This window comes from Ailuropoda melanoleuca, chromosome 4, assembly GCF_002007445.2.
Source record: "Ailuropoda melanoleuca isolate Jingjing chromosome 4, ASM200744v2, whole genome shotgun sequence".
NCBI classification, from domain to species: Eukaryota; Metazoa; Chordata; class Mammalia; order Carnivora; family Ursidae; genus Ailuropoda; species Ailuropoda melanoleuca.
In genome coordinates this window covers 52302334-52321901 of record NC_048221.1, presented here as the reverse complement: position 1 = coordinate 52321901, position 19568 = coordinate 52302334, and the positions used below count along the sequence as shown (strand labels likewise).

General features: G+C 48.0%; 2 protein-coding genes and 1 non-coding gene across 4 annotated transcripts in view; 2 read left to right on the top strand and 1 right to left on the bottom strand.

Moving 5' to 3' along the window:
* The first annotated feature begins 1294 nt into the window (after positions 1 to 1294).
* LOC117802129 lies at positions 1295 to 1434 on the top strand. The gene has a single exon (XR_004625179.1). It is a non-coding gene; the product is annotated as a small nucleolar RNA SNORA7 (small nucleolar RNA).
* Positions 1435 to 1501: 67 nt separating this feature from the next.
* On the top strand, positions 1502 to 5375 carry RPL32 (ribosomal protein L32; the record flags this gene model as incomplete). The annotated part of the gene is given in 3 exon segments (NM_001304930.1): positions 1502 to 1602; positions 2444 to 2625; positions 5224 to 5375. Coding segments are annotated over 3 exon segments (408 nt in total). The 3' UTR covers positions 5354 to 5375.
* Positions 5376 to 7680: 2305 nt separating this feature from the next.
* Positions 7681 to 19568, bottom strand: part of CAND2 (cullin associated and neddylation dissociated 2 (putative)) — a 30765-nt gene continuing 18877 nt past the window's right edge. Inside the window, exons 11-15 of one of the 2 annotated variants that reach the window (XM_034658803.1) lie at positions 17606 to 17701; positions 13975 to 14144; positions 12296 to 12460; positions 10396 to 10503; positions 7681 to 8318 (exon numbers count right to left, since the gene is read on the bottom strand). In XM_034658803.1, coding sequence (XP_034514694.1) covers positions 8091 to 8318; positions 10396 to 10503; positions 12296 to 12460; positions 13975 to 14144; positions 17606 to 17701 — 767 coding nt within the window. In that variant the 3' untranslated portion in view covers positions 7681 to 8090. Of the gene's footprint in view, positions 8319 to 10395; positions 10504 to 12295; positions 12461 to 13974; positions 14145 to 14642; positions 14723 to 17605; positions 17702 to 19568 lie in introns of those variants that run through there. The other variant, XR_004624771.1, reaches the window with a different exon arrangement.

Below are 19568 nucleotides of genomic sequence, written 5' to 3'. Positions count from 1 at the left end.
TCCTTCGACTTTTTTTCGGTATTATTTCTCTGAAGTGTCTTTCTTTTCTTTGAAGGACCAAGAACCGAACGCGCTCTTTTTTCCCTGCCAGGACCCAGAGGTTAAGTCCCATCAGCCCTCGCGCGCCACCTTCCCCTCTCTTCCTCGGCGCTGCCTGCGGAGGTGGCAGCCATCTGTTACTGGGTGAGTTTTAATCGTTGACCATCCGCATCTCTGCGGCCTTCATCTGGTCCCATCGCTTCTTGGTGAGGAGGCTTGCCCTTCCAAGCAGTCGTCTTGGTGGGCTTTGTCCTTAACGGTTGGCTGGAGTACGTACAGGAACAGCGGAGCGGCCCAGCTGATGGTGGAGGTTCGCGTCCCAGGGCCACTTGCCCTCCTACGGAGGCCGCCTGGTGTCTCTCTTAGAGTTGTGGACAGCTTGTTGGAGCCCTGGGAGTGAAGGTCGCCGTTCGGGTCTAGACTGAGGGGGCTTGTGGGGGCCGTGGAGCGACCAGAGGTTTCCGGTTTGATGACTGGAATACTCGAATCACCTTGGTCAGTGATGTGTGCCCGCGTGTATTTTCGGTTTCCGCTGACCGGCGCTCTCCCTGCAGTTTCTGGTCTTGGGGTTGCTGCTGCGGCCGGACCTCCAAACAGACCAACCACCGTGAGCTGCGAGTCGATTAGTTCCATTAACAGGCTGATGGCGGGTCAGGGTCTCTGGGAAGATAAAACTGCGTCCTATTGAATTCGAGGAAGTAATGTTGCGGGCGGGGGTGCATTCGTTATCGAACACGACGTTCGCTGAGCGCTTAAACCGGGTGCTAAAGAAATAGAGGCGGGAAAGAGACGAGAACAAAAAGTGTGCTGCAGAAAAAAAAAAACTAGGATAACCGGCAAGGCCGCTTTGAGGAGGGTTTTGAATTGAGACTCGGATGATCTCAGGTAGAACAGGAAGTTCAGAGGCCCAGAAACATGTTACAAGTACATCGTGGTTTTGTAGGCCTCTTGTGAGGGAACTGCAGAGCAACAGCATTCGGGGAAACACGGGTTTCTCTTCACATCTGCTTGGGTTCAGTCGCTGCAGGCATTCAGTGTGCGGTATCATTCCCATTTTACAGGTGAAAGAACTAAGACTCCAGTTCTTGTAGGTTACCCAAGTTCTGCATAACTAAAAGGAAATTGGACCGTCTGGGGTTTGGGACACTAGAAGTGGGATTTGCTGACTTGTGCAAGCTGAGAACGTTTGGGGGTCGATTTGTCTTAGATCAGCTGTTAGCATTCTTCCTTGGCTTTAGTGGGTGAGGTGACCCCTGACCTCCCAGGATCGCGTCTGGAGAGTGGTTAGTATTCTGCCAGCTTCGGAGACGGGAGGGAGAGCAAGCCTGGCAGAGGTACCCATTCCATTCCCAGTTTGCTCAGTAGCTGGTGATTGGAAGACACTCTGCAACAATGTTTAAGCCCTGAGCGGGAAAGCCTCCTTCCAGGACTGCTTGACACTATCTCTTCCTTTTTCTTGAAGGCATCATGGCTGCCCTCAGACCTCTGGTGAAGCCCAAGATCGTTAAAAAGAGGACCAAGAAGTTCATCAGGCACCAATCAGACCGTTATGTCAAAATTAAGGTACGTATGGTCCTGGGATGGAAGTGTTTATTGGGGTGGAGAATGGGCTGTTGGACATCTGGCATCCCCTGATCAAAAGATCACCTTTGACAGATGAACCAGTCTCGGTGGTAGAACTCTCTAGAAACCCAGGTCTCCCTGAGTATGCCTTACTGGCACTCAGTCACTTGACTGTAATATAAATTGAAATTTAAATGATCGCAGGGGGGCGCCTGGGTGGCTCAGTCGCTAAGCACTTGCCTTCAGCTCAGGGCATGATCCCAGAGTCCTGGGATTGAGCCCCATAGCGGGCTCCTCGGGCTCCTCCGCTGGGAGCCTGCTTCTCTCCCACTCCCCCGGCTTGTGTTCCCTCTCCCGCTGGCTGTCTCTCTCTCTGTCAAATAAATAAATAAAATCTTTTTTTAAAAAAACGATCCTAGAGACTTGGCTTTTTTGTCTAGAGGCTTGACTCATTTTAGGTGGCCTTAAGCCATTATGAGAGTAGTAGATTATCCTTATTTTTATGATGAGAAAACATCTTGAGTGCAGTGCTGAAACCCACGCTCTTCACTCTTCATCTTAACTGTGTACACAGTCCCCTCACATTTTATCAGTACGTAGTTTGCTTTTCCTTTGTTGAGGAGTATGGATGTGAGTCTGTATTCCTGGTAGTGAAATTCAGGAACCCTTATTTTTTTCCACCAAAAAAAAACCCAAAAACTAAAGATGTATTGAAATACTGTAACCCAAAGACAGCTACTGTTTGACATATTTCCTTTCCACTTGGGTCCCCCCCTTTTTTTCCTCCAAAAGGAAAAGTTATTTATCAGCAAAGACACTAACCCTCCTGTGTTTATTTCAGCGCAACTGGCGGAAACCCAGGGGCATTGACAATAGGGTGCGCAGAAGATTCAAGGGCCAGATCTTGATGCCCAACATTGGTTACGGGAGCAACAAGAAAACAAAGCACATGCTGCCCAGTGGCTTCCGGAAGTTCCTGGTCCACAATGTCAAGGAGCTTGAAGTGCTGCTGATGTGCAACAAGTGAGTTGGGTCCCACCTCTGGGTTCAGGTGTCAGAAGTCTGCATCTGGGAGCATTTTTGGTAGGGACTCTAGACTTACACAATGCAATTGGAAGAGTTGTGTGTTCTCTCAGGAACTTAAAGAATGCTTGTTGGGGACTTTGAAATGTTTCCTTTGCTGGGGCAGGGAAAGGGAACTTGTCCTGAAAAGTGTAGAGACCCAAGATCTGGAAAGAGAAGGACTTTGCTCAATAATAAAAACACCATGGTATCCTTTGGGCAGTTCTTTGCAGAACGTTGCTTGCTTTATGTGGCAGCAGGGGGGACATCAGATATAGCCTCAGACCTAAGGGACACTCAATGCTGTGGCCACGGTTATCTTCCTTCAGAAAGCGACATGAATGATTTAAGAGCTCTGTGATCTGAGGTGGAAAAGAGGAGGAAGACTTGGCAGTCAGGATGGCTTACACAAAGTTGTAGAGATGCAAGACTGCGTGGCGGGTGCACAGCATTACTCTTGAGAGTTCTGTGAGGGATACTTGTCTGCTTAGGCCAAAACTAGGGCAGTGGGATGAGAAAACAATTCACGTGGGAAGTGATTTAGATGCTTTGAATCTGGATTGGAGGAAGTGGTGTCTTTTTGGTTAAGCAGAGGACCATTTTCTTCCCTTCCTATTAAACAGAAGCTGAAAACCTGGGGTTCCTAATTAGGACGTGAAAAGGGTGACTAACTGTAACATCTGTGGGTGCGTGCTTACAAAGGTCTTTTAGCTATAGCGATTGTAGACACAAGTAATAGAAATAAACGCAGCCCTTATTCTCATTTTGGTTGCGTTTTCTAGGTTGGGAATTTAACTGGGTGTTGGAATGCTGGAAATTTTCCTCAGAAAATCCTTGGGTGAGCAAAGGAATTAGGGGTGGTTGCCCAAACTGCAGTTAGGTGGGTGGAGAATTACGACAGAAGGATGCGGTACCTGTTGTGTAGCAGAAATGCTGCAGTGCAGATGTCGCTGGTTGCCAAAGAGATACTCTTTAAATAGCTTGGCATTTTGTGTCAGGATCCATAGAAATACTTGAAATCTATGACCTTCAATCCACGAGTTCCATTTTTGGGTGTTATATCCCTAAATGAAAATTGAAACAATTGAACAATTGTTCAGTTTGAACAACTGAAAATATAATTTGTGAATGGTTAGGAGTACAAGCGCTGGGTGGAGTGTTACATGTATATTTAAAATGATTATTTCGTGTGTGTTTTGTGTGGGGAAGACACTGCAGCAGACCGGAAAGTAAAGATGCTGTGTATAGTGATTGGTTATTAAATACAGATGTGGACAAGGACTTGCAGTATTTTGGGGGAAAAAAGATTTCAGTGTTGTAAACAAAGATTACGGAAGCATTTCAAGATAATGCTACTTAGAGCTTGAGTGGACTCCTTTTATAGAAGATAGAAATTCTTTGGGTTTGCTTGTCTCACACTGTTACACTATTTTGCTAGAGTTCTTTAAAAGAACTTAACTATTTCACTGCCTGATTTAGTCACTCCTTAGAGCTTTCTTTCTTTCTTTGTTGAAATTCCTCCAGGGGTAGAGTGTCCTTTCTTTTTTAAGATTTTTATTTTGGGGGCTCCTGGCTAGCTCGGTCGGTAGAGCATGCGACTCTTGATCTTAGGGTCTTGAGTTCAAGCCCTATGTTGGGCTGGGTGTGGAGCTCACTTTTAAAAAATATATATATATATTTATTTATTTTTAAGTAAGCTCCACGCCCAGCCCAATATGGGGCTTGAACTCACGACCCTAAGATCAAGAGTCGCATGTTCTACCGACTGAGCCAGCCAAGGTGCCCTTTAGAGTGTCTTTTGTTAATCTGCAGTTGATGGTGTCATAAATCACCTCTTCACTGAAATGTGCTCATTAGGCCAACTTGTTACCAAACTGGGGCCTGGTGCAGCGGTGAGGAATGAGTAGGTTAGAACAGTATCTGGCAGCCAGATACTCAGGAAATACTAAGCATAGCTACTTGCTGGTTGACTTCAGGCAATGTTACTTCTCGATTTGAATTTGTCTGCAGCAAACAAGTAAAACGTTAATGTCTGGGCCAGGAAACCCTTGGCTTAATCAAACTGTTGGATTCTGCTCTTGCTTACTTTGCAGAGTTTAAGAACTTCATGGGCAAGTCCACGCTCCCTGAGACACTGCCCTGTGTTGGGCAGATTGAAAGGATTGGGGGGTAACTTTGAACTTGGAATCTGGGACTGAGCCATCCTAACCCTGTCCATCTCTAAATATCTGACTTGGGAATTCACTTCCGCCTTTAAGGCTCATGGTTTATTTGTAAGAGGTGGCAATACCTGGATTACAAGGCTGCTGTAAGGATTAAATGAGTGGGAACGATGAGCGTGCTTCTGTCACTGCCGGGGAGTACTTGAAAAGCCTTACTGCTGGTACCGTGGAAATTAGTAGGAGAGTTGGGATTTGGGCCTGTGTGGGTCTTGTTCATCAGCTTTGCCGGCGGACTCGTGGCTCTGTGATGTGACCCAAAAGTGCGCGCTCCCAGGGAAATTCAGGAGTGTGTGTTCCATCTGGCTTGCTCCTTACTCACGAACTGCTTTTCTTCCAGATCTTACTGTGCAGAGATTGCTCACAATGTTTCCTCCAAGAATCGCAAAGCCATTGTGGAAAGAGCAGCCCAGCTGGCAATCAGAGTCACCAATCCCAATGCCAGGCTGCGCAGCGAAGAAAATGAATAGACAGCTTGTTGTGGTCATATTTGTGTTAATAAAACTACCGTCTGGCATTTCCCTCTTTGGTTTTACTCTTCAGTGTCTTACTCTGGACAGTTTTTCATGGAGATTATTCTTTTGCAGATTAATGCTCTGTGGAATCCTCCGTTTGAAAGGGATTTATAAAGGATACTCTGTTCTTCATAGGGCATAGGCTTCTGGTGCCTATAGCAGTCTTGTTAGCTCCAGTTGGGCCTGGGGAAGAGGGGTTGGAAGAGACTTGGGCTTCAGACCAGGGAAGGTTCTGAAACCTTTGATTTGCAGGACCTTGCAGCTCAGAGCAAGTAGTCATCCTTAGCCTCTCTTTGTAAATTTGGCTGACAGTCACTATATGTAGTTCTTGTGAGGATTGAGAAAATGTACATGAAAGAATCCAAATGAATCCTTTACTCCCTTATTTATTTGGTGCTGAAATAGCATCCCATAGCTTCTGAACAAAAACATGACAGGATGACCCACAATTCTCTCTACTGCAAGATCAGCCTTGGATGTCTGAAGATAACTTTTGGTCTCCCTTTTATAGCCCTCCTCCAGCTTGCTGCTTCAGCTAACTTAACAGCAGTTTCTGAAGGTGTGGGATCCTTACATGATCATTGGGCCAATCTCTTGATCGGTACTCAAGATTTAACAAGCTGCCTTTTCAACTACAGCCCTAAACCTGAGGCCACAAAAGCTAGAATTTAGCTTTGTGGATTACAGGCATACCTCTGGAGACACAGGTTTGGTTTCAAACCACTGATGAAACAAGTCAAGCACACTTTCTGGTTTCCGAGTGCATATAAAAGTTACGTTTATACTAAATTTATTATGTGCAATAGCATGTCTAGACAATGCATACCTTAATTTAAAAATGAGTTAATTGCAAAAAGACTAAACATCTGAGTTGTAATCTTTGCTGGTGAAGGGTCTTAACCTCCATGTTGATGGCTGCTGACTGATCAGGGTGGTGGCTGCTGAAGGCTGGGGTGGCTGCGGCAATTTCTTAAAATTAAGACCATGAAGTTTTCTGCATTTACCGAGTCAAGAATAATTTCTCTGTAGCATGATACTGCTAGGTAGCACTTCACCCAAAGAGCTTTCAAAATTGGAGTCCATCCCCTCAGACCCTGCCACTGCTTTATCAACTAAGTTGATGTAATGTTCAGTTCTTTGATGTCATTTCAACTAGCTTTAACAGCATCTTCACCAGGAGTAGGTAGATTCTATTTCAAATTTTTTGTTCATAAGAAGCAACTCAGTTTTCTCATGAGATGGCAGCAGTTCAGTCACATCGTCAGGCTCTAGCAGTAACATCAACAATCACATCACCATAACAATGAAAAAGTGAACTATTCTGAGAATTAGCAAAATATGACCGGAAGTGTGCAAATGGTGTTGATAGACTTGGCTCAACACAGGGTTGCCTCAAACCTTCAGTTTGTAAAAATGCAATACCTGCAAAGCACAGTAAAGTGAGGCATGTCTACAAGGTTATGATAGCGCTTTTCAAAGAACTGATCGTGAGTGGCAGTATAGTCATGGGAAATGGCATGGGGTACTCCAGAACAAGACAATTGCTTATAATGTTTTTGTTTTTTCCCTACCAGCCTGGCTAACTGTGCAGAAATACTAGCCTGCTTACAATTTTCTTGGCCTGCTAGCCATGAGTGGATGTAAGTCCCTTTAATAAGATAGGTAAATTACAGGTTGCCTGCCTCCAGTCAAAGCCTAGTCTGAAACATTTGAGATAATTGTTGGTCATGGGTTCATGATTTTTTTTAAATTGACTTGGGAAGTATGCTGACGGTGGTCTGCTGAGTAGAGGAAGCGTGCAGAGAAAAATTAACACTGGGATCTGTCCTTTATTAACCTGGGATAGCACAGAAAATTCTTCAGCCTATTGCTTAATATTTCTGTGTCTTCAATACTAAAAACTAGAAACAACATGTTCAAAATCTTCCTCAAAAGGACACAAACCAACTGGTTACACCTAGGTGGGTGACATGAAAGGTGGTCTGTACTTTGTGCTTATTTCCTAGTGGGCTACATAAGAGTTTTGAAATTAGGGAGAAAAACCCCTCAAAACATTAGATCTAATTCCCTATCCTGACCACCTCCCCCTGCAAAAAACCAAATTTCAGATTCATTACTGCCAATTAAAAAGTAAAGCATTTTTAATTCTAAAACGTGAATAGCTCAGAGAAGTAGCTTGAGTTTTTAAGATGCCCAGCTGAAGCACTAATGTTTGGCCTATCAGATCAAGTGAAGTGGAAAGTGGGAGAGGTGTGAGTGACAAATCTGGGACACTGGTGGGCAGGAAGGCCAGCTGGCTGCCTCCTAATCTTCTGCAGCTGTGAGCACAAGACTATTTCTAACACTACTTAGTCCTTTGTGAGGCAGGGACTCCCCGAGTGTGAAGTCACACATCCATGTTTATCCGTGTTTGTGCAGAAGGGCTTGGAAAATGTCCATGCCCTGTTTCTTTGAATGACTGTCCTGAGTTAAAGGGCCCAACTGTTGGCAGCCTTCCAGCTCCTGCTGGGGGCCTCGAGTGGGGGTCCCTGGAGAAGGCACTGTAAGCCCCGACCAGGAGCAGGAGGGCCCCCAGTGAGATGAGGAGAGGGCAAAAGTAGAGGCCTGTGGCGGGCAGGGGGACGGTGAGGTCTTGGGCTTGGGTAGGCCCCCTTCTCTTGAGTTAAGGGCCCACCTGGGGGCTGGGAGAGGACTAGCTGAGCTCCATTGAGTCTGTGCTGGGGGCTGATGCAGAATCCTTCTGGATGCTTTCAAAGAGGGCAGCAAGTTCGGGGTTGGATCGGATTTGGGAAGAGAAGTCAGCCATGATGGGGCTTTTCCCTACTTCCGGGATGGTCAGCAGGGCGGCCACTGCCCTCATCGCAGAGCGTTTCAGCTCGTCTTGCTTCTCAAATTCCTGCTTCACAGAACCGGCTTTGACCTAAAGTAGGAAACAAGGAGCCATCCTTTATTGAACCTAGCCCCATGCCACAGCTACCTCACTGGTCTCTGGATTCCTCTCAACCACCTGTAATCCTTCCTCGTTTAAATCACAGCACACCCCCCTACTTCAGTCTCTGTGGTCCCCGCCTCCTGAGGGTTCTGCGCTTTTACCCCAGCGGGTTTCCCCAGAGGGGGATTCTTTGTCATTCAAATCAACTTCAAGGTCACCTAGGGGGCCTCTGACCAACCAATCTAAACTGCCCACCTTTCTTTTCATTAATATTTGGATGGTAACAAATGCTGTGCAGTGTTCAGTTAATTATCTCCTTCCCTCGACAGGAGGATTCAGCCTATCTTTTCTTATTGTGCTTAAAACAGGCTCTTGGTACCATATGACTTAACTCAATGGGTCACCACGACAGTCACCTAGCTGACCTTGACCCCCCTGCAAGCCATTCTGTGCAGGCAGCTGCACAGGAAACCCCCCAAACTGCCTTGCCTGCCTTGTTTCTTCACCTCCCACCCTCTCCCAGTTAGAGAATCTCAGAATTGCCCCACTCCTTATGGAATAAAGTCCAAATTCCTTTTGAGGCCCCTGACTTAGCCCAAAGACTCTTCCCCCTGAAGAGTCCAGTGTAGAGGTTAAGAGCTTGGCATTGGGGTTGGACAGCCTTGGGTTCGAAGGCTCTGCCCTGTAAGCGCTGTGACTTAAGGTCATCACTGTGAGCAGCACTTCCCTTACTATATTGAAGATCCTCCTTTCCAGAGAGTTGCTTTGAGGGTTAAATGGCTTAACACGGGTCCATAGCCCCTGCTCTGAAACCCTTGGGGCCAGGTGTGCTCTTGGAATTCAGGATTTTGGGGGGTTTTAGAAAGGGGATAGTGTGCAGACAACACGGTACAATATCCTGTAATCAAATACAGGAATATTTCCCCTACTAAATGAAAAATGAAAGAATATTATGAGTGTCACATGGAGAAATAAAAGTCATAAACAGTCTCAGGCCAGTTCAAGTCAAGTTTTGTTCCCAAACAAGTTCCAGAGTTTTATAGGTTTCGGTGGATGAGGGACTGTGGACATGGACGCGCTAAGTTCTCATCTCAGTGCCCAACAAACAGCACCCTCTGTGCAGCCAGACAGTGGCCTATGTGTGGGCCTCAGATCAAAGCTCCTCTTGGCATCTGGGCTGAGTGAAGGGGGGGTCTGCAGCCCTTCCCCGTGAACTGGGATCTTTCTCCATGCCAAATGGTTCAAAGAAAATTAGAAATGATCTGGCCACTGAAATGGTCAAGACTGCAAGGGCCCTGCAGAACCACTGTTTCCTTTGACTTCATACCCGGCATATGTTAAAAACGGAAACTTACAAGGCAGGTTTCTATCTATTAAGAAATGATCAATTTTATCTGTTTAATCCACAGAAGATTTTATTTTATTGGAAAAGGTTTTGCTATTTGAAAATCACTGTTCTATGGGTATCTCTCTTCTTTAAGCTACAATCTGAAATCTTTTTGGTTAATTCCTACCCTTTCAAAACCCAAATTAGTTCTTTCAGTCACCAGGTAATTACTGGATACCCCCTGGGTGTTCCAGACTCTGTTCCCAACACTGCAGCTTTCCCCCAGGCCTCCTGCTCCAGATCCCTCCCCTGGATCCTTGAGGCACTCCGCTGAGCAGCCACTCTGCCCTGTATCAATTAACCAATCAATGGTTTTATCTTTCCAGGAGTCTGACTCGATTTCCCAATTAGGATGTGGGAGTAGGGAACCCACCACGTTCAATGTTGTATCCCTAGTACCTTGCAACAAGGCCTGGCACCCAGGAAATGTTTAATGAATGAAAGAAAGAGCCAGGTTTGAATCCTAGCTCTGCAATTTCCTAGCTGGGTAGCCTAGGTCCATAACTTCACCTCTCTGAGTCTCTGTTCCCCCATGTATACAATGGTGACAATAAAGTACTTTATAGGATGATGACAATGGTTAAATGAAGCACCTCATACACCACCTATAAATGGTAACTATGAACGACCCGCAGGTGTGCCCAGGGCTAAGTGGGGTGGGGGGGAGGAGGGAGGTACCTTGGCGGTGCAGGTGGCCCTGAGTGGCTCGATGAGCCGGTCCACTCTCTGCAGAACGGGTGCAGGACACAGGGTAGCCAGTCGGGCGAGCATTATGAAGGTCAGCATCTGCCCAGGAGGAAGGAGACAGAGTTCACGGTGAAATGGCCCAGGACCAAAAGGAGCAGAGCCCAGGGAAGATCAGAGACTCTGGTACCAACACCTGGAGCTCAGGTCCAAACTCTAGCACTAATTCCCGCCAGGGCCCTGCCAGAGTCTCTCCTGCTCCGGGCCTCAGTTTTCTTATCTATAAACTAAACGGCGATGGCTACCATGCCAACTACACCCGGCTGACCTGACGAGGATCAGATCAGAAGAGGCACCAGGGAGGGGGCAATTCTCCAGCTCAGATGCTCACAGGGCCAGGCAGATACTGCCCATGAGTGAAGAGGGCCAGGGGGCAACCAGGAAGGAGTAAGAAGCCCACACTCCAGATAGCTGCTCTCAGCTCCAGCCAATTGTGACTGTGGGAATGTGGCCCACAGCGGATGGCCTGTTTTCAAAAGAAACTTTGATTTTCATGGAAGATCTCTCAACTTTGAAATGTTGGCACCCAGTTAAAAAAAACAACCTACTGTGTGAGCTAACTAAGCACATCTACAGGCCTGGATGCAGCCTGCAGGAGATTAATGGAGGCCTCTCAGGAAAATGGTCAAGTTCCCACAGGCGCTCCACAGCATGAAGGATAGCTGTCCAGATTCTTTGTGCCCTACTCACCCCACCAGCTGTTTACCCTGCCCTGATTCCCCCACAACTCATGGCAAAGGAGGGGGACCGGGGCCAGAGCAGCAAAGAGGACAGCACTACACAGCACAAGCTGGGACCCAGGGCTCCTCCCCTTCCCAGTGGTACCCTTGAACTCTGGTCTCTCCCCTGTAAAGCGGGCATCATAAACCTACCGTCCAAGGATAGGGCACAGACTCGACAAGATGACGCTGGGGGCTCAATCGATGTCATACCCACCCTCCTCAACACCAAGAGGGGCCCGGACATTGCGGTCCAAATGGTGCACTGATGCCCAGGCCCCGTCCTGTGCTCCCGGGAGAGCAGACAAGAGGACAGTGGGGCCAGAACGGGTGAGAACAGGAAAGCCCCGAAAGCCAGGGAGAAGGCCTGTAAAAACAACTGGCTTTTATCAGTCGACAGTGGGTCTTGGCCGTCTCTCACATCAGTACAAAGGGACCTGGCTCCCTCTTCTTAATGCGGCTAGCAGTCCATGACCACAGGTACCCAGTTTACTGAGTCAGCTTCTGACGGGTGGACATTCAGAAAGCCGCCAGCTTTCTCCAACCCCTCCCCCCCACCACAGAGCTTTGAAGAACAATCTTGAACATAAAAAATCCAAACACGTTTTTAAGAGTAAGTCCAGAGACTGTTCACAGAGACAGAACTGCTAGGTCAAATGGTGTCTAAGAATTCTAAATGTTTCTAGTTACTGCTAAACCATCCTCCAAAGAGCTCACCCAGTGTGGACTCCCACCAAACGTGTTTGAGAGCCTGGCTCTTTTTCTTATTGAAAAAGAACAATGCAGGGGCATCTGGGGGGCTCAGTCGGCTAAGCATCTGCCTTCAGCTCAGGTCATGATCTCAGGGTCCTGGGATTGGGCTCCCACATCGGATTCCCTGCTCAGTGGAGAGCCTGCTTCTCCCTCTCCCTTTGCTGCTCTCTGCTTATGCTGAGAGCATATGCTTACGCTCTCTGTGTCAAATAAATAAATAAAATCTTAAAAAAAAAATGCAGTTATCTTCATGGGGGTACCTGGGGTGGAGAGTGGGGAACAAACAAGTAGTGGGCCCCAGCAGTTCTTGCCTGTCCCCTTGGTACGGGGTGGGCACGGGCCTGGCAGGGGACCCGTCGTACCCGGATATCGTAGTGATCCTTCAGGCCATCCTCCACGTGGTTCAGGAACTCGCAGATGTCCAGCCGGCCCAGGCAGCTCTCAAGCAGCGAGTACATGCACTCAAAGGCTGCCTTCCGCACGTCCAGCCCGTCGTCCACCGTGTGCTTAAAGGGCCCCATCTCCACCTGCAGGATGGAAGGATGACCTCAGGGTTACGGGATGTGACTCTAGGGTGTATGAACACTTCCCTTAGTCCCTGCTGCACACCCCACCTCCCTTGTTCAGTACTGTGTTCTGTCCCCAAATCAAGCCTCGTACTCTCAAGTCTCTGGCCTTTGCTCAGCCTGCAGTGCCCTCTGATGATAACAGTAACAGGGGTGCCTGGGTGGCTTGGTCGGTTTTAAGCGTCCGACTCCTGGTTTCAGCTCAGGTCATGATCTCATGGTTGTGGGATAGAGCCTTGCGTCAGGCTCCATACTGAGCACGGAGTCTGCTTCAGATTCTCTCTCCCTCCGCTTGCTCATACCCTCTCTCCCTCTCTCTCTCTCTCAAATAAATAAAATCTTTTTTTTTTAAGATTTTATTTATTTATTTGACAGAGATAGAGACAGCCAGCGAGAGAGGGAACACAAGCAGAGGGAGTGGGAGAGGAAGAAGCAGGCTCATAGCGGAGGAGCCTGATGTGGGGCTCGATCCCACAACACCGGGATCACGCCGTGAGCAGAAGGCAGACGCTTAACTGCTGTGCCATCCAGGCACCCCCAAATAAATAAAATCTTAAAAAAATAAGCAGTAACAGTAATTATTATGGTCTACTGAGCAGTGATAATGTGCCAGCTGCTGTGCTGAGTGCTTGACAAATGACGTTTTACTCAAGCATCACAACCACCCTAGGGAGACAGTGTTACTATCAACCCCATTTAACATGAGGAAACTGAGGCTCAGAGAGGTTTATCAACTTGCCCAAGAACATACACCTAGTCAGTGGCTGAACTAGACTTAAAAACCCAGGTCTCTGAAGCTTTTAACCACAAGGCTCTGTTCCTCATGGTAAACTCCTTCTCACCCCTCAAAGCCCCGCTTAAATGCCCCCTCTTTTGGGAAGCTTCCCGAACCCCTCTGAACATAGTCATTTCCACCTCAGCAATGCCCGGTGGTTCAGACCTTTTTACTGTATCATGCGATAACAGCTGTTAAGTCACTTTTAATCTCTGCCCCTTAAATCCTTATTTAAGGATTTAAATCGGTCAAATAACCGGCAGAACGGGTGTCTCTATCCTTGGGGAGGCCAGGAGCTCCCTGGCAGCAGACACCGTGTCTGGTCCAGCTCTGATCCTGGCACTCTGACACAGGGCTGGCACGCAGTGAACACCTGCCGAATGCTGAGTGATAACACGAAGCACCAACACTTCCTGAGGCCGACGGTGGGCCGGGAGCAGTTCTGAACACCTGCAGGACATAACTCATTGACTCTTCTCAGCAACGCTCTGAGGCAGACACAAGTTATTTTCCTCAGTTTGCCCAAGAAGAGAAACTGAGGCTCTGAGCAGATTAAATGGTCCTGGGCCCACGTGCCCAGGGTCACACAACTGGAAAGTGGAGAAGCAGGACTTGACCCAGGCCACAGGCGACCCGAATCCTTGCCACAGCCCCACCAGTCAGGCCCAGGGCTCCCTACTCTGTCCCTCACCGGCCTTACCTCTCGGATGAGGTCCCTGCGGATCTTCGTCTCCTGGTAGAGGAGGGGCAGGATGTCATCCAAAAGGTCCCGGACCAGCGAGGGCTTGTTGTGCACAGCCGAGTTGAAGAAAGCCAGAGTGGCCCGGCGCACGTTCAGGTCTGGGTCCTGCAGGCTCTCCATAAACTCTCCTGATGGAAAGATGAGAAGCGGTGTGAGGGATGGCTCGGCCAAGGCACAGACCACCTCCACCCCCTACCTCGGTTATCTGCTTCATGTGAGCTGGGCAGAGCTGGCTGAATGGGGACATCTGCTTTTTTACCAGGCACAACGAGTCCTCAGAGCCCAGATAGGAATGTGAACTAGAGTCTGCCATGGGTTCAAATCCACGTTCCACTACTTCCTAACTATGGGACCTTGATAGCCTCAATGTCTTCATCTATCAAATGGGAGTAATAGCAGTACCCATAGTGTAAGACTGTTTTTAAGATTTAAAATGTAGTGATGTAAGATATATATATATATATAAATTTTTATTATACATATTATGTATTTATTTATATAATTTAAATATATATAATATATAAATACATAGCAGAGGGCCTGGCACAGAGCAAGGATTCCATAAATGGTAACTGGATATTATTATAGATAAGGCTGTAGAAGGTCAGAGAGGTGAAGACACTTACACATTCACACAGCACTTCTCTTGAGTATACCACCTTTTTATATAGCTCAGACTTTTTAATAACTTAATGTTCTACGTGCTCTGTAAATAAATAAAATCAAGAATGAGGGGACTCCCTAAAAAAAGCACAAAAAACAACAAAATCCCTAACTACATTTCAAATGATTAACATAACCAGCAGGTTATGAAAGAGTAAAACAACTCATCCTAGTAACTTATAAAACATTTTGACTAGATGCCATCAGGCTACAGACAAAAAGCCCCATAAACAAATACTGAATTTTCACAGATATAAAGGTTAGCAATTCTCAGTCTCCTTTCTGTGTATTCCAGAATAAATACCTTACAGATAGCAGGAGCTGGTTTCCTCCCTGTAAGAGAAGGGTATGGAACAGGAAGGAAGGAGGCTAGGAGGAGCCCTGCAGTGCTGGACTGAAGTTAACTCACATACATGCGTGTCTGTCTGCGTACATACACTCATAAGCACAGATACTCCCAGTTCTGTCTGCTGAGAGGGCCTCGCAGCAACAGCACCCCAGGAGCAATGTGCACACCCGGGGTCCAGATCTTAGATTCTAAGTACCATTCTCATCAAAGGAATCAGGGCTCCCTGGAGAAATGGCTGGTTCCTGAGCTGGGGCAGGAAAGGTTCAAGGTGAGTCCAGAGCATCTTATTGCCAAAACGTAAGGATATGTTCAAAGGATGATGGAAACATGTCAACAGAACATTGGAACCTGCCTGAAGGGCCCCCCACTGGCCACATCTGAGACAAGCTTGAGAATCAAATAAATGAAGACAGCAATAAATTATAATTCACTGAATGAAACAGGAATCCATGAGTCTATAATGACATGAGTAAATAAATAAGGGGGGGGGGAGAAGGAAACATTCTTTCAGAGAACTGAAGGCAAACTAACAAATATGAAAGGAATGCTGGAATTGAAAGTCACTATTTGGCAACTGTCAGAAGTCACTGAAGCAGGAAAGAAACCACAATGGATGCTCAACGCAGTGGGCAGAAATCTGATGAAGGGACACCTGGGTGGCTCAGTCAGTTAAGTGTCTGCCTTCAGCTCAGGTCATGATCTCAGGGTCCTGGGCTCGAACTCCATGTTGGGCTCCCTGCTCAGCGGGGAGTCTGTTTCTCCCTCTCACTCTGCTTCTCCCCCTGCTTGTTCTCGCTCTCAAATAAATAAATAAAATCTTTAAAAAAAAAAGAAATTTGATGAAGAGGAAGACATTTCAACAGACTCAAAAATACTTACTCATTCCAAAGGAAAAAGTAATTTTAAAGATTTTACTTTTTTGAGAGAGAAGTAGGAGAGGGGCAGAGGGAATGGAAGAGAGTCCCAAGCAGACTCCACACTGAGCATGGAGCCCAATGTGGGTCTCGATCCCACGACCCCAGGATCACAACCAGAGCCAAAACCAAGAATCAGTCACCCAACCGACTGTGCTACACAGGTGCTCCAGGAAAAAGTAACTTTAGAGTGAAGAAAACTGGAAGTCTCCATCTTAACCAGGTGATCAGAGTTACCCTCACCAATCATGCGGCAAACTGCCATCATATGCCTCCCAATATGACGCAGTGGGAAGAACATAAAGTCTCCCAGCAGAGGGATGCTTGGGTGGCTCAGTCAGCCTGCGGCTCAGGTCATGATCCCAGGGTTCTGGGATTGAGTCCCACATCGGGCTCCCTGCTCAGTGCGGAGCCTGCTTCTCCCTCTCCCTCTGCCTGCCACTCCCCCTGCTTGTGCTCACGCTCTCTCTGACAAATAAATAAATTAATTAAAAATCTTTTTTTTTTTAAATCAATGATTAAAAAAAGTGTCCCAGCGAAGCAGGATTCAAACTGAGAGCTGGCAACCTCTGGCCCTGGTAGTTCCTAGACCCCCCACTCTGAGAACACAGCTGGCAAGACCTGCTCCCCTCTGAGCCTCTGCTTCCTCGTCTTTAAGATGTGGCCAGTCCCACACACCATGTAGGGAGCTGTGAGAATGAACGACGGTGAGCTACATTAAAGGACCTAGTGAGAGCTTGAAAACTGGTGCGAACATACAACAAGAGCCAAACACCCAGGCACGGGTCCCCAGGGCTGCCAGCCACGGGCAGCTCAGGCAAGATGAGGAAAATCGGGACTGGCGGCATGTGTGCCCCCTGCGCCAGGGGATGGGATGAAGTTGCTGCTGATACCGCTATGGCCTCTGGTCGTGTTCTCCAACCCCGAGCGTGGCCACGTCTGCTGACTCCTGGTCTCATACAACAGCGCCCCGGCAAGTGCGGATCAGCACCCCCATTTTATAGCTGGGGATGAGATGATCTGTCCATGCTCACACAGCCAGAGAGTAGCAGAGCCCAGCTGTCAACCCAAGACTCCACACTCCACTTGGCTGCCTGGAGGAGGAGGGCCAGACTCCAGTGTGGTCCAGTGACAGGCCTGCAGGCTTGGAGCTTTGAATGTCTGCCTTCTCTAGGAAGAGCCTGGTCCTGCAGAGCCCCAAGAGAGGGCTCACCAATGAAGGCTCCTTGGGCTCCTCAGACAGGGGATGAGCTGGGGAGCCACACTCCCCAGCTCCAGTGCAGTACTACCCAGCTTGGTGCCTGCTGAGGCCAATGCGTGTGAGAGGCTGGTGGTTTTCCACTTGTAAGAGCCTGGGGGGTACCTCCCCTCAGTAACAGATAGGGTCTCTGAAATAAACTTAGAACCTTATCCCCATTCTACAGAGGAGGAAACTGAGGCTCAGAGGTGTGAAGGGGCATGCTAGGCTCACCCAGCATTCAGTGCCAGCACAGGGATTTGAACCCAGGCCCCGCTGCCCACTGTGGGAGTGAGGTAGCTGCCTGGGTCTCCAATGCCCCTTGGCTCATGTGTAAGAAAAATCAGCCCAGACTCAATCAGCCCAGACTCAAAGGCTGGGAGGGGGGCCTGAATGGGGCCAGGGGCAGAAGGAAGGGGTACTCACCAATGAGGCTCTTCAGGAGGGGGTCAATAGGATGGGGCTGGTCAGAGATGAGGAACTTAACCGCTGTAATAACTGTGCTCCGGGTGTGTGGCCGACCTGCAGGACGGGAAGCATCAGCTTGGTGAGGGGCAGGGTGGACCCTGGACACTCACAGCTTGGAAGGTGCCAAGGCTCTCTGCCTCCCTGCGACACAGAACTGGACCCCTCCCTATTCAAAACACCCATCTCTGGTGACGTCAACGCTCTCATTTCCCTTGGCAGCCTAAAATTCATCCCTAAATTCTCCCTGCTGTGGCTGACAGGAAAACTGCCAGTTCTCAGGTAACCCACCCTGCAGGATGCAAACAGGGAACCAAGAACCCAAGACAGTGGTCAATCCACAGCCCAAAGAAAGACCTTTGCTCAGGTCTTAGGGCTGCGTTCTATTTTTCAGATGCATTATCTCAATTAATCCTCAGGATGGTCCTGTTAATTAATAAATGGTAAGATAAATCAAAATGTTTCATAAAAATTATTAATCTCTATTTTACAGATCAGGAAAAAGATCCAGAGAGGTTAAATTCACATCTAAGGTCACACAGCAGATTCAAAATTCAATGGCTGATTTTGAGCCCTGGCTGGGCCCTCCTCCTCAAGCCTGCATCCTCCAGGCAGGGGGCAGGTGTGCTCCAGGCAAGCTGAAGGCCAAGGGGATTCCAACAGAATTCAGAACACCCCCAAACCTTGGTGATGGAGAAGTCACTTACTTTTACTTTTCTGCATGCTGAATAGAGAAGGTAAAGAAAGGAAAGGAAATATACCTCCCATTATGGTGAAGGAAACAAACCGGAGCTCCTCGCTCCTCTCCTCCCCCAGCACACAACAGTGATGGGTTAAGGTTGCTTCCATCAGTAGACTTTACATTCGACACTCAGGAAAAAAGTTTACATTTTGGTGCCAGGGTGTGAATAAGAGAAAGAGTTGGTGACTTTAGACTTGCAGCTTCTTCCCTCTTACTCTCTCCATCCTGACTGGCTCCTGAGAAGATTTGGGGTGGCTGATGAAGATATGGACAATAGGACAGGATGAAGTAAATTTAAAATGAGAAAAATGATGGGGCACTTGGGTAGCGCTGTTGGTTAAGAGTCCAACTCTTGGTTTCAGCTCAGGTCACTACCTCAGGGTCGTGGGATCGAGCCCCGCCGTCGGGCTCCCTGCTCAATGGGAAGTCTGCTTAAGATTCTCCCTCTCCTTCTCCCTCCGTGCACACACACTCTCTCTCTAAAAAATAGACCTTTTAAAAAAAACTTACTAAAAAATAAAATTAAAAAAAAATGAGGCTGAGGAAAAATATAGGCAGGGAAGTAAGAGGAAGATTAGAGTGAGGGTGGGGAGAGCCAACCGGAAAGTCCCACACACTTGCTAGAAGCAGGCCACGAATTTGGCTCCAAGCTTCCAGGCAGCTAAAAAGGAAATGTGACCCGTTAGCTGGCTCAACAGAGTGTGCAGGAGGCAGAAACCAATCAGAGCTTGGAAATGGCAGAGCAGCTCCTCATCCCAAGATTCTGGCCTCTCAAGGTTCCTCATGAAGAGCCCTGAGTGTCACAAGCAATGTCCTCGATATGTTCTTCCTGTCCACACAGTGGTGGTACAGGCCACAGAGCTGCTGCTTCCAACCCAGCATCCCAGTAAGGCCTTAACTGTAATCACTAACAGCAATGATAGCAGTTACTCGCTTAGCATTAATGACATACCATGTACTATGTACCCAGCACTTTGCCTCCATTCTGTCAATGAATACACCCACTGACCCTATCAGGGGCCAGCTGACCAGCTCAAGGTCTGGAGGCCTTTCACGTGCCCTAGTGCCCCACAGTCCCACCCACCTGTCTGCTTTCTTCCTCCCTGAGCTTCGGAATGTCCTGACATGCCCTTGCCTGACCACCCAAAACCTGCCCTTGGTTTTTGCTGGACCCTCCCCAAA